At 33.9% G+C, this 12,816-nt stretch overlaps 1 protein-coding gene across 1 annotated transcript in view; it reads right to left on the minus strand.

Moving 5' to 3' along the window:
* The window catches only part of LOC118194290 (calcium-activated potassium channel slowpoke-like), a 240,720-nt gene that overhangs the window by 5,617 nt on the left and 222,287 nt on the right, over positions 1 to 12,816 (minus strand). The window contains exons 28-29 of the mRNA XM_035365509.2: positions 12,419 to 12,613; positions 1,210 to 1,377 (exon numbers count right to left, since the gene is read on the minus strand). Of these exons, the coding sequence (XP_035221400.1) occupies positions 1,210 to 1,377; positions 12,419 to 12,613 (363 nt within the window). The remainder of the gene's footprint in view (positions 1 to 1,209; positions 1,378 to 12,418; positions 12,614 to 12,816) is intronic.

Here is a 12,816-nt window from a genome sequence, read left to right on the forward strand (position 1 = left end):
GTTCTCTATTTGGTCAGCATTCTGAAGAAAATTGATTCTGGACGTGTTTTTATTTAAGGAAGTAAAGGGTACATGTTTTCATTTCTCCTGTATAAATAAGACTAACGGATATGCAAAACACAGGCATCTTCACTTTTGTAGTCAAATCGTTTGGAACAGGAATTGAATTCGAGATTCTAAATCTTCGATAACTGCGTATTAACTATAACATATTTCAACAGTATTGATAAGTTAGCTATAAAAAAGAAATTTAAATAGACTGCGATTCTTTTATCGAGTACCGTTGGGCGATAACTCATTATCATCAAATCAACAGCACTCAGCTAGAACTAAAGTTCATAGAGGATCTCCGCGAAGAAAATGATACTTGCTAAATACAATGGTTTGCTAGAAGCATCCGGATCCAACTCTACAGAGCACCTGTGCTCTAGAGTTGGTCAGAGAACCATATGAACAATCTCTTAAGTTACTTCCTTAGTCAAAATCAGCGCGCATGGAAAAATGGAATGTATTGAAACAAATATTTCTCAACAATTTCAGTAGTCATGAGAGTTCGAATAGTTGTTATGGTGGTTCTTACGGGATTTTTTCCCTGGTAGATATGTTTAATATATTTTAGGTTAATTTTACAAAATTTAATACTACATATATTATTTATTTATTTACTTTTTACTATTATTACTCAAGGCATGAAGAACCTTGATTACACAATATCATTCAAATTTTTGAAATGGTTCCAAGGTATAGAGTATATTTGCTACCTTGATTTTCGGTACTAATGTATTTGTATCATCAAAATTCGCTCAGCTTTTAGTTAAAATTGTGCCAGCCTCTTTAACTGAAGTTTGACTATTATTAATTTAGAATTCATTAGCTCTCATTAAAGCTGAACATAGGAATATTGCCTCTGGAAGAAGCAGAATATTTTTAAGTTGCCTTTTTATTTTGAGCTGTTGGCAATAAGCTGCAAATTTTATGAAATGCAGCTTATCAACAGCTTTTAGCAGTTGATTTCTTTGTGCTTTTTCTCCACAGTAAAGCTATTTAAGTTCTAATTGGACATTATAGTGACAAATTCTACTTTCGTTTCGTGTTAATTTTAAATGAGTATGCGGGGAAAGTTTCATTTTTAGGGAAAAGGTTTTTAAAGTCAAATTGTTTTAGTGTGCTTTTATGAAAAAATGCGAATAAAAAAAGAAGTGGAATTACCATATCTGTGGGAAGGAGTGGAAAATCAGCAGGAGGGTTCGTGATGACGAAGCGCTTCGAGGAGGCTTCGCACGATGAGCTGGTATCCCTGAACCGGTAGAGCCCAATGCAAAGCATGCCGTAGCTGCGGAGGGCCGATACGAAAAGATCGCAGTATTTACCTCCCTCCTGTAAAAAGATAACAGCTTGCATTAATAAAAACAGTAACATATTTCAACTGGATTGATACATGTTTAGGTGAATATTGCGAGCAGTGTATAAGGGCAGACTGTGAGTACTTTATACCTTTAGCGTATGGCAACAAAACTATTTGGGTAGAATGTTGTGTTTGTGGCAGGTTGAATGTATCGCTTGGTTTGCATGGCTTTTCGTATCTAGAATTCGTGCAAATAAATAAAGGTGAAGGAAATTCATTTGGTTTGTGGTGTGAAATATTAAGCGAACAACCGCTGGGAAACATTAAAAGTGACGTGTCATTTCTTTGTTAAGTCATGATAGAATCAAGATAGTAACTGATTGTTCTATGCATTGCACTGCAATTACGCAACTGCGTATGTTAGCGATGAACATTTATATTCACTTTGTGAGGTAAGTGAATATTCAACATTTACATTCTATTAAAAAAAAAATGTGGCTTAATCCTAGAGGAAAGCCGCACTAATCAAGACGTTGTTTAATTGCCTTAGGCTTGGACACGCTCTTTTATAACGTAATATTGAGCCACTAGCCAAAAACACGTTATAGTTATGCTATAACTTCACATTTTAAGAAAATTTAAATTATATTTTAACTGAGTTGAAATGTTATGGTTGTAATGTTACTGCGCGAGATTATTTTTATTATAAATCAAATTTATTGTGTGTTATGTGTTAACATAACAAGTTCTTAAAAATGCATGATTAGGATTTAACAAACGATTGAAAATATTGAATAAATGATTTAAAATTATAACCGTAACTACTCGAAACAAAGAAAAATAATTATTTGGCTTATTCTTTAGAATTCTTTAATGAATATAAAGTTGGATTTTGATTTTTTTTTTTTTTTTTTTTTTTTTTTTTACACCGATTGAAGGATTGTAGATATGAACTTTGTAGAACGAAAGATCTATATAGAGACATTTGAGTAGATATGTAGAGGTATGCGAGGCGAATACAAGCATCGAATTACAAATTCTGTTCGAAAGGATTCCTGGTTTGTGATTGAGTAAATTCAGCATCTGCGGTTTTTGCAAATTACGTGTATGTAATTGGGTAAGTGCTGGAATGATTTTATATGATCTGAATTAAGAATAAGTAAAAAAATTGTGATAGATTGGTTGAAGCCTCAGGTGCCGAGATATTTTTACAAATAAGTAAGATTTTCGTCGGAAAGAGTAAAATCCTCGTATACACTATGCTGACTATAGTGAAATATCGGATGCACGTCAGATTTAGTAATTTCATCATTAGTTAATGAAATTATTACGGTAGCTTTATTTTCATCGTTGGATCATTTTTCTGGAAACGTTACTTTTTTTTAGAAATCGCATCAATTGGAGTTATGGGCCATTTCAGTACTATTCCGTTTTGAGGACCGTAAAAAATCGCCAAACTATTGTTGATGACAGTGCTGCCAAAAATAATTGCCGCAACCCTAACGCAAAAAAGGAAGTATAATAGTAAATAACTATCTGAGATTATTGTTTTAATTTAGATGAAAGGTTAATTTCATATAATACTTTTTTATTATTATAATTTATATAAAAAAGGCTAAACATAACTGAATGGAAGCATAAGAGTAAATAACTATTTCAGATCATTATTATAATTTATATAAAAAAAGGCAAAACGTAACTGAATGGATTCCTGCATCGCTATTACACTACAGAGTTATCGCTAAAGCATAGTTTCATCTCGTTGGTTGTTCAAACATAATTTTCTATAATGAATGATGTCTTTTTCTTTGAAAAAATTCCTTTTCAGGACTTTTCGTCATGGGCAATTCCCAAATTGTTAAATCCATAGGATATCAAAAAAGGATTTAAAAATAAAACTAGTATTTCAATGGGATCTTAAGAAATATAGAACTATCTAAACGTACGCAATTTGAAATCAGCGCGTAAGCTAGATTTGGCGCTTTTGCTCATACAATTTCGCTACAGTTTTTTTAAGGTCTTCAAAATGGAATAGTACCGATATTTCTCTCTCGGTCATTTGTTCTACGTTTCTGATTGCTATCTGTTATTTTTAAAACGGCTTATTTTTAAAAGGTTAAAAACCGAAACCCTCTTTTATTTTCATTACATTGGAGTGTATGTTGAAATTGCAACTGTTCTAGGAGGATCATGACTGGTGCTCAGTGGTGAGGTTGTGAGCGATTCCGAGTGTGTGTTAATTCTACGATTTTTTTTTAAGCGTAAACAGATCGCTGTGTACGTGAATAGAACAATAGTTTATATCGTATATTATGTGCAAATTACTTATCGAGTGCAATTACAACAGCAAATACTATGTATTAAAATAATTATTAGTCCAAAGGGATTTGAATCCCGAAGGACTATTAGTTTCGTTTTGGCATTTTGCGTCGGACTCATAAATGTCGGTTCACTTTTCAAACTGTTGCCACAAAATGTTAGAGTCCTGCATTATATTTGAAGAAATTAAATAATGAAAAATCTGCATAAATGTATGTATATTTCTCGTATTGTGATAAAACAACGGTACATAGAGTCATCGAATTTTGAATAACGTAATCCTCCAACGAATATGAGCATGTGGAAGACCAAATTTGAAATTTGTTTTATGATCGATTTCCTATTTTTTAAAACTTTGACGAATTTTTGATTAACAAACTCAAGGATTTCAAAGCGAGCAATGGCAACGTTGTGCAGAAAAAACATTTTTATCTCCAGCGCGTGAATCTCTGTATCGGAAATTCTAAAGATATGCTCGTTTTAAAACTATTTTGCGATATTGCTGTTGCACTGGATCTTATGGTTTAAGTGCGAGGAACATGATATTTAATAAAGAAAGGTAACACACAAAATGTTAAAAAACGCCCCTTTGGACATAATTTAAAATCTGAAACATTTCAGATTTTGTTTTTTTTTTACTGTTTACTATTGTAATTTCGCTTGATTTTATATTTTCCACTCGAAACATTGCGTATTATTATAAATTTGTGGTTTTTATTTTCGTATATTGTTTTCCTTATTGTGAGAAATTAGATATTTGCGAGCAATTGATGTATGGATTACTAATACGTATAATGTTATTTAGGAATCTAAGAAATAGTGAAATGAAAACTATATATCTTGTTCATTTGCTGGAAAAATTATGTTTTCATTAATACATTCATTTCTTGAGTTTGTTTATATCGTAATGAATATTATATACGTAGTAGTAAATAAGGAATTTTGTGCAATCCTATGTAAGGGATACTTTACGTCCAAGCTGCTCTCTAGAAATCCAGAAAGCTTATCCTTTTGTGTTTTCTTATCTTAATTAGAGCCTCACGAGTAGTGAGGTAGAATAAAGTCAAGTGAAAGTTTACCTGTTTGCTTATTTGGTGTTTTAGAGTTTAGTTAAGCTATAAAAGATAACTCGCATCGGAGCTTTAAGAAAAGGGATGAGAGTTGAAAATAAATACTTAGCTAGTTAGAAATAGTTTCTATGTCGTTATAACTCTTTTTTTTTTTTTTTTTTCTGCAGTGGATTAAGAAGACATTCGGAGTACAGAAACATCTTTCATCCCAACTCCTTTGCATTTTCCTTCCTTGCCAAATCATCGCGTTATTTTAATTATTATAACAATTATTAATACTTCAATTATTAATACCTCAACTTATAACCGATAGAGGAATTCTCTCCTTGTCAAGAGATTTAAAATAGTCTCTATTTGAATTTTTCCTATAACTTCTTTGCATAAAATAATTCAATAAAACTTAAATAACAGTATTTGATGACGTATTATTATGAATTTACACAATTATTACTTAATAATCATGTATGATATTTTAAAATTAAAATAAATGAGAAAAAAAACTAAACTTTAATTTTAAAAAATCTTATTTAATTTTCTTATTAGTAATTTCAACCACATATAATAATAATGAATATTCTGAAACTTTCTGTCGAGGCAAAAATTCAAACAGCTTCTGGAGTTGGAGCGGTATTTTTAGAGATAAGACACTTCGAAATTCTGTGTCAGATGAGTGTTCCATGTTCCAGCTGAACAGGTTCTAATTTAACTCTGAATAATTCATGATGTTGTTACTTATCTCACTATTCTGGGTTAATCTTTGGATTATGGTAACTTGGCGGTTTTTTGGCGAAAGTTTGGCGACCAACCCTGCTACAGCAAACTGCTAGTTTTCTTTTGGACGCCATTTTGTTTTCACGAAGTAAAGGCATGTTTTTTTTTTTTTACTCACCATTTTTTCCAACAATCTGCTAGCCGAATTCCGCTTATACTAGAACTTTTATGGAGCAAAAATGCTTAATCATGACGAAAATTAGGTACGAAATTGGGAGAAAGTGCAGAACCCCCCACTGCTTGCCGCGTTTTTAAGAATTGCACATACACGGTATCATCCATGTACACGTCGACCTATTTTCAATTAAAAAACATCCCAGAATTGCACAAAAATGGCATTGCGCACACTCTTGACTTTATCCATGTACACTGCTAAAATCCTAGCTAGTAACCTTTATCCAAAAATACTCACCAACTCGATCGACTCCGCACGGCTCGTTAGACGAGTCACACACTCTAACCGACTGCGGACCAGTAGGGTTTATATAGCTTTCGGCTTATATTCGAGAACATTCTGGGCTAAACCGGTAAGAATTCTTTCCAGAAGGTTCTCCATCCGTCCATGGCATATCGCCAATTTTGTCGCTAAATGGGCGATTTCTCGCCAAATGTGGCAATCCTGCCTTCCCTTGCCATTTTATGGCAACCCTAAAGCTGCTTTGCGGGAAAGCCATCTTACCGCGCCTATACATTTCATAGCAATATAATTAGAAAATAGGCAGGTTTTTCAAAAAACAAGCATTAAATATTATTGCTTTAAACATTTCTATATATATAAAGAAGAATATCTGTTTGTTCGCGATTAACTCAGTCACTACTATAGCCTATTGTCACCAAACTTTCTACAATTCTTTTCTGGGTCCTGGGAAAGATCGACGTCCACATTTTTCCAAACAAAATAGCCAAATTCAGAAATATTAATTAAAAACTCTGAAAACGCTAATTTTAGCACTCATTAATCTGAGTGGCAACAGTCTCGCACACTGGAAATAAAAAAAAAAATCTTTATTTCTAGAAGTGTTGCCACTGCTGGTTTTCAACTCGTTTGTTAATAAAAAGTTTCTAAGTTTTACAATGAAATGAAAATAGCATTGCCAAATATTAACTACATTATTCCCGGGCTCACCAGCGGCAGAGCGGTAAAGTCGCTGAACACTGGTAGTTGGGTCCGAGGTTCGAATCCTGCGAACGGGCTGGCTGCATGGGTTTTTTCGAGGTTTCCCCATGTGTAACGTGTATACGAGTCAGTTTCCCTTAGAAAGTCCTCCACGAAGGCATCCATCCTTTAAGGCAAATAGCCCTAGTGTGCTTTGCCATAATTAAATACACCACACCATTATTCCCGATTCCAAAAACTCGTGGGAAACCATTTTGACTGTTCGCATCTTCGTACGACTTTAATCGGCCGAGATATTAATTAAAAACTCTGTAAACACTAATTTTCGCACTCATTTTTCTAGGTAGCAACAGTCTTACGAGTTGAATATAAAATTGTTTATTTCGAAAAGTGTTGCCACTGCTCGCTTTCAAATCGTAGAGTATGTTAATAAAAAATATTTTTTGCCACGTATGATCGAATAAAATTGAATATAGGTGAAATATTGGGTGAAACTTGAGCTTTTACGACCATTTGATTAGAAAGACAAAAATCTTTAAAAAACTGCCTTGCTATATAATGAGAGAGACGTGATTTATTTTTCTATCGAATTTTTACTTTCTTGTTCGAAGAAAAAAGGAAGTATTGTAGTCGCGAAAAGTTTCAGGCAGCATATTTCAACGAAAATATCCATTTTGAACGCTATCAAATGCAATTTAACGATGTTTTTGCGTGACATCTGTACGTAAGGACAGAATAAAAGAAAAAAAATTATAAAACTGCTTTAAAAAAATTATAAAACTGCCTACAAAAAAATTATAAAACAGCTTTAAAATGAATTCTGAAGAGAATTTTTCGTGGCGTCTGTATGTACGTATCTCGCATAACTCAAAAACAAGTAGCCTCAAGAACGTTGAAATTTTGTATATAGGACTGCTATAACATGTAGATGTGCACCTCGTATTTTGGTTGCAATCGGCCGCACCAAACGTATATAAATATATACATATATCCACTCTGTCACTCGGCTCAGTGATCTCAGTTTCTTTACTCTTATATATTTGTAAATTGTACCGTTTTTGCTTTAAAACTGATTGAATTATGTTGTTCTTATCTTCCGGTTAAGGTTTTTATGCCTTTCGTAAATCTGGAAGCAATATTTGTACAATTATCAGCAATTTAAAAGCTGTTTAAGTGCGGCTAAGTTTTAAATAACACGGCGGACATATTTGTTTACATTTGAAACAGCAGATTTGTTGCCAATCTAGAGAGACTAAGCTTCGCAACAAGAAAGATAACGCATTCATTTATTATTTCAAATTAAATCACGCTTAATCCTTACTGGAATTTTTTTGATGAAATAAGTGTTTAAGATTTACTTCAGAATTTTTTAATACAGATATTTTGAGTTTTTATGTATTTTTGCCTTGTCGCGAAGTGAGAACTGAATTAATTGAATGAGAAATACTAAATCGTCTGTGAAAAATTGCTTCTTTTTTGTTTGCTTAATTTCTTTTATACATCGTTCTAGCTTTATTATAGTATTTGAACAGAACATGTGGCAACGATTAGATAATTCTTCAAATGATATAAATTTTGTGCATTCTGAGTTATAATATGAACGAAATATTAAGTGAACCTAGCGCCTGAGTGTCGTTATGCTAAACAAATATAGTTAATTTTAAAGAGTGCGTTTATTCTATTGTGGTTTATGCGCTGTCGACGAAGTAGATTTAATTCAATCCAATAAGTTTAAATGAAATGCAAAGAAAAATGCGTATAATTTAATATTCCGTACAAGGAAGTGATGTGGTGTACACATCAGATGTGGTTCCACATCCCATCAGACTGAAAAATGTATGACTAGGAATCGTATTTTTTGCATCGCTATTAGAGAAAGATTACAGCGGTATGGTTCTATCTGTTGTTATTATACAGCTGTATGGTTCTATCTGTTGTTATCTGTTGTACATTACTTTCAATCTAACTGAACTGACATTGGATACTTCCGCTAATACAGAATAAAAGAAGTGTTTATAAATTTTAATGAAAATTACGGAAATTAATATCTTATCGTCCTACTTCATTCATTACTTAATACAAAATAAACGTATTCTTCTAGGAAAAATAACTTTTTCTCTAATCAGTTAAATTGCAGATTTCATAAAGTAGCATTTTAGAAATAAATAGTTTATTTTTTCTATTTTCCGCATTATCTATCTAAAATGCACCATATTCTTTCATTATCCACCACTGATAAATCTTAACTGTAAATGGATATGACTTTGACGATCATGAAATCGCTCTTCTCTTTTTTACCATTAAAAATAAAATAAAGGAAGGGATTGTTAGTTGGAAGATGATTCCTGCTTTGAAAGAAATTGCAAAAAGCTGAGATCAATCGGTGTCGGAACTGATAGTTTAGCTTCTAATTCTAGTTTATTTTTACTACTTTCCTCAGTTAGGGTTTGACTATTTATCCAAAGTATAACTAGCACACAAAATAAAAAATAATTAAAAACAACACTAAGGAAAAGGTTTTTAACAATATTTAAAAAATAATTTATAGCTATTAATATAAGCTAGGAATTTTAAAGTGGAAGTAGAAGCTGGAGACTAACGAGATAAGGAATGAAAGGTATACAGGGTGTATCAGTACAGCGGTGACAAACTTTCAGGTGGGATAGAGTACACCTAGAGACGATGGAAAATCACACAGCAGTGCAATGGTCGGAAACGCTTTCCTGGCACGGTAGTGATGGCACAAAACGGGAAAAAGGAATGACACAAACAGTGAGAGAAAGCGTGTTTTATTATGATTAGTACAGCAGAAACCCCCAAATTAGAACAAAAACAACGATCGTCATTAAAGAAGATGTTCGAAATTACGACCCCGGACCGTGATGCAAGCCTCACATCTCCGGCGCATGGAAGATGCATGATTCAGGTTCCTGCATTACAGTCCGGGTTGTAATTTCGAACACCTTCTTTGATGATGATCGTTGTCTGTTTGTGTTGTTTTTGTAAAAGTTTATTTACGGGTACCCCTTGGCGAAAATTGGTGATTTTTGACGGTACATGGATACCGAGTTTGTGCAGTTCTTTAACTTTTTATTTGGTTTTTGTGTAGCGGCGATTTTTGCTAAAAATTGATCTATTTGACCTACACATTGACACATTTTCACTTAAGGAAATCACAGAATTGCACGAACTAGGCATTGCGTACTCCCTTGACTTAAACCATGTACACGTCGACCTATTTTCACTTAAAAAAACATCAGAGAATTGTACAAACTTGGCATTGCGCACTCCTCTGACTTTGTCCATGTACACATCGATATCAACAATTTCGCGACAATACAAGGGGTATCCTTCAGTTTAACCTTGTTTTTTTCTTTGTTTTTTTGTTGTACTCCGAACACTAAACATGTTTTCTCGCTCCGTTCGTGTCTTTTCTTTCTTGACTTTTGTGTCGTCAGTACCGCGTCAGGAAAGCGTTTTCGACCAGGCATTCTTATGTGTTTTCCCATCGTCTAGGTGTACTCCATCTCTCCTGAAAGTTTGTCAACGCTGTACTGATACACCTGTACCAAATATAAGCGTATATACGCTTTTGTCTATATGCAATTGTGTCTGTATGTCCTTGTTTATATGTAATTGCATCCATGTATCTACTAGTATTATCACATATCTTGGCACTGTATAGTTAATATACATATATTACGCACTGAATCATTATGTACCTAATGTATCTGTACTCCAAAATGTCTGTATATATGTATATGAATTTATGTTCTGTATATATGATAATTTAACTATGCATCTGCACATTTTATCCTATATCAAGGCACCGTATCGCAAAAATCAAACAAGGGTCCCATTCTAAAATTAATTGCACCAATTATCTGTTCAGAATTATATTAAGTACCTATTGTTAATGTATGTAAAGTAGCACTTACCAAACGCTTGGGTACCCACTGATTATTGTGTACCTAATACACGTGTTTTAATATCTTTGTACATAGGTTAATGTATTTAGGAAACAGCACAAATAATCCAGCAGCAAGACACTGTACCACACAGTACTAATCTAGGGTCTAACTTTTAATTCACTGTACTAATTACTTATTCTAGCATAACATTGCGCACTTAATAGTTCAGTATGTACATGTCTTGTGTATCGAATGATAATGCTTCAAAGGATCATAGTGTACTCAACATATGAGTACACACGTTATGTATATATGCTACCGTATCCATGCTTTTGCTTACACCTTGTAACATGGCAATGTATTATCTAGTGTCTAACATTAATTAGCTTTAACACCACTGTATTAAGTACCAAATTTGTATGTATGTTTATTTATTAGTGTGTTAACATGACTACGTATGGTTATTTAGGTAAAGGTGGACGTAGCGCTATACCGATTAACCGCATTGGTAGAGGGGTGGTGCCCACGTCCTCCGTCGCATGTCGCATGTACTGATACACCCTGTATAGTGATGAGGATTACTCCCAACTAGTCTTTCCAAATGGCTATTCGGCCACGATTATCAGGACAGGTGGGAATTTGGAGAAGAGGACCGATGCCAAAGGGGAAGAGAAATTGGGTTTTTGGACAAATCGACACTTAATTAACCACTGTGTTCGATTTTCGTTGGAACACTCATACGCATTGCATAGCGGAGCATGAAATTAGCGGATTCCACATCGGCGGATATGGGAAGAAAGGAGATTCAGTGCGAAATGAGCCATATCCGCCGATGAAAGAAATTATCTGTTTCTTAACTTAATACATCTCAGAAATTTTCTGTATTAAGTTTGAAAGACTTTGGGAAAGAGATCCTAAAAAAATGATATCCCAATTACCACTCTGAACAAAGTGCTGAGACGCAAATGTTTCGCATGGATTTGTGTACTGAAAAACATGGTGGTCATTTCCAGCGTCTGGAATAAAAAAAAAAAAAAAATGTTTTTTGTTCTTTCTTGCTGTACTATAGTAATCCTACACGTTAATATTGTGTCCCTAGAAGAAAATAAATGGCCGATAAAAAAAAGGATTTTAAAGATTAGATTGGACATTTTCTAGAGGCCGTGCATGCGCCATCGAGGGCATTAATCCTTTGCAGCACAGTGTGTCCGGTCTGGACACACCCAAAATTTTCCTTCTGTACGCACAGAAAAATTGAATGAAAAAGGATTTATAGGTTATTATAGGTTACTCTGAATCTTCTTTATTTATAATAGATGGCAGCTCAACACAAACCAGTCCATATATTTTAGCCATGTTTAGTTTTTTAAGACCCTCATTTTTCAAAGAAATCTTCCAGATTTTTTTTAGGGTATAAAAGGAATTGTTTGAAAAGAAATTTCTATGTTATTTTTTGGATGTATGCTAATCTCCTTATTCTATATTAGTTTTAAATTTTTACCTTGAAATCTTGCTTGAAATTGGACGGCGAACCCTAGGTGTGTCCAGACAGGGCTCACCGACAAACTAGGACAACTGAGATTCTGTATTCTTTGTTTCTCCGCATCTTATCGGTCAGTTCATTGACAACAATGTTCGTTTCAGCACTCTTTTCGAAGCTCTATTCAATCAGTGTGCCACTTTGGGCACACTCACAGAATTAAAATGATAAGTGCTACTTCACAAAATTTTACTTGTGTATTCCTCTAGGCCTAATTAGACTGCCTACCTTTTTTTTTTTTTTTTTTTTTTTTTTATCAAAACTGTAGCGTGCCGGAAAGGGTTAAAGATACTACACTTGTTATTTGCTTAATTTTTATTAGAAAAGCGCTGGTGAATTACTTACCCCAAACTGAGCGAGGGGTCCATCATACAAGGAAATCTGGCCCACGCGACAACGGTCTCTGTTAGCCAGTGACTCTGGAGTGCTGTAGCCACCACGGAGTCCTGCGCCCTCTGCCAGGATCAGTTCTAGCTCCGGCGTTGCTCCCCCGGTAACCAACGATCGGATCAGGGTGAGGGCGTTCGCATTAAAATACGTCTATGAAGAATGAAAAAAAAAAAAAAAAAACATTAAAAATGCTTATACTTTAGAATTAGAAGTGTGAAATGGTAGAGCAGATATAATAAGAATTCATTTATGAATGCTTAAAATTTCATTAACACGTACGCTCAAAATACACAAGTTCTAGTGCTGATGATACGGATTACATGCTGATTTGAGTTTGGTACTTTTTCGCTTCG

The sequence above is a fragment of the Stegodyphus dumicola genome, chromosome 1, assembly GCF_044657685.1.
Source record: "Stegodyphus dumicola isolate Sdum_Otavi_A_Nest chromosome 1, ASM4465768v1".
Taxonomy (NCBI): domain Eukaryota; kingdom Metazoa; phylum Arthropoda; class Arachnida; order Araneae; family Eresidae; genus Stegodyphus; species Stegodyphus dumicola.